The 1487-nt window shown below is 66.4% G+C and overlaps 1 protein-coding gene across 1 annotated transcript in view; it reads left to right on the forward strand.

The window, feature by feature from the left end:
* Positions 1-657: 657 nt before the first annotated feature.
* The window catches only part of BRPF1 (bromodomain and PHD finger containing, 1), a gene marked incomplete at its 3' end in the record, with an annotated part of 18094 nt that continues 17264 nt past the window's right edge, over positions 658-1487 (forward strand). Inside the window, exons 1-3 of the mRNA XM_009329951.1 lie at positions 658-766; positions 851-897; positions 1170-1273. Of these exons, the coding sequence (XP_009328226.1) occupies positions 658-766; positions 851-897; positions 1170-1273 (260 nt within the window). The remainder of the gene's footprint in view (positions 767-850; positions 898-1169; positions 1274-1487) is intronic.

Raw genomic sequence — 1487 nt, forward strand, 5'->3', positions numbered from 1 at the left:
TGCCATCTCGGGGCAGGGGCCGGGGCTCGCTCCTGGAGACGGCCCGGGGCAGGGGCAAGCTTTGCCTTCGGAGCCCCCCAAGAGCTCAGTCCCATCCAGGGCTGCTGGGGGAGCCCTGGGGGTCTCTCCCCTGCGCTCCCAGCCCTGCACAATGGGGCCAGCGGAGCTGGCTGAGCCCCACAGCCTCCGGCCATGCCCCAGCCCACCCTGTGCAGCCACCCCGGGGGGGGTGGGAAGGATCCCAGCAGAGCTGGTTGCAGCCCCCGGCACTTCCCGGCGTCACAGCGTGCAAAGGACGAGGATCAATCGCTCTTGCTAGCAGCTGCATCAGGGGCACGGAGCTGGTCCCCCCCGGCTGCCCAGCCCCTGCTCTAAGTGTCTCCTTTCTTCTCACTTCTGCACCCCACCATTAGCCACGCTCCCGGGGTGCGGCGGGCACTGAGCCAGCACCAGCAGCACGGGGAGAAGGTTTCATCCTCTAAATGGGTTCCCTGTCATGTTCAATCATCGTCAGTGCTGGAGATGCTGCTCCCCGCTCACTCCGCTGTCCCACTGAACCTTGCGGTGGGAGCCAGCGCGTCCCCCCGGGGTGCCAGGGCTCTTGGCCTTGGCATGGCCTTGCTGCGTGGTGCCGTCCCCTGACTGGAGGGGGAGGACATGGGGACCCGCTGCGGAGCCGGGTGGGTGGCACCCAGGGTGGCTCACGCCTGGCTCTGTCCCCCCAGGAACCTGCTGGATATGGACACCTTCTCCAAATCTGACCCAGGTAGGTGGTGGGACTGGGCAGGGGGCACGGCACGGGCGCGGCACGGCATGGCACGGCAGCCCAGCTCTGCTCCTCTCTCCGCAGTGGTGGTCCTCTTTGTGCAGGGCTCGGGGAGCAGTGAGTGGAAGGAGGTGAGCGCAGCCCCTCTCGCCAGGTCCCTGGGGAGGCTCCCAGCCCCGTGCCGGGGGTGCTGCCACCCCCAGCGCCCCCATTCCTGGCTAATCCCCGGCGGGGTTAAATGGGCCCATATGGCCACCCACGTCCACGCTAATGATCCCTCCGCGTCCACGCTAATGATCTGGCCCCGCCGGCAGCGCTAATCCCCCCGCTGGGATTAGCGCCCGGGCAGCTGCGATGGGGAGGGGTCCCGGGGGGGGGGCTGCCCTCACCCTTCTCCCCGCAGTTCGGGCGCACCGAGGTGATCGACAACACCCTGAACCCCGACTTCGTCCGGAAGTTCGTCCTCGACTACTACTTCGAGGAGAAGCAAAACCTCCGCTTTGACGTGTGAGTGGGGCGGCCGGGGAAGGGCTCGGCCCCAGCTCGGGGTGGAACAAAGCTCCGAGTCGGTAATGAATAAGGATAATGAATAAGGATAATGAATAAGGATAATGAATAAGGATACGGCAGCAAAAAGCACAGACGGGTGGGGGAAGCGGGGCTGCATGCCGAGGCACCCCCACAGGCACTGGCTCAGGGCTCTGCTCTCCCATCACCCGCT

Source organism: Pygoscelis adeliae, unplaced genomic scaffold, assembly GCF_000699105.1.
Source record: "Pygoscelis adeliae isolate BGI_AS28 unplaced genomic scaffold, ASM69910v1 Scaffold208, whole genome shotgun sequence".
NCBI lineage: Eukaryota > Metazoa > Chordata > Aves > Sphenisciformes > Spheniscidae > Pygoscelis > Pygoscelis adeliae.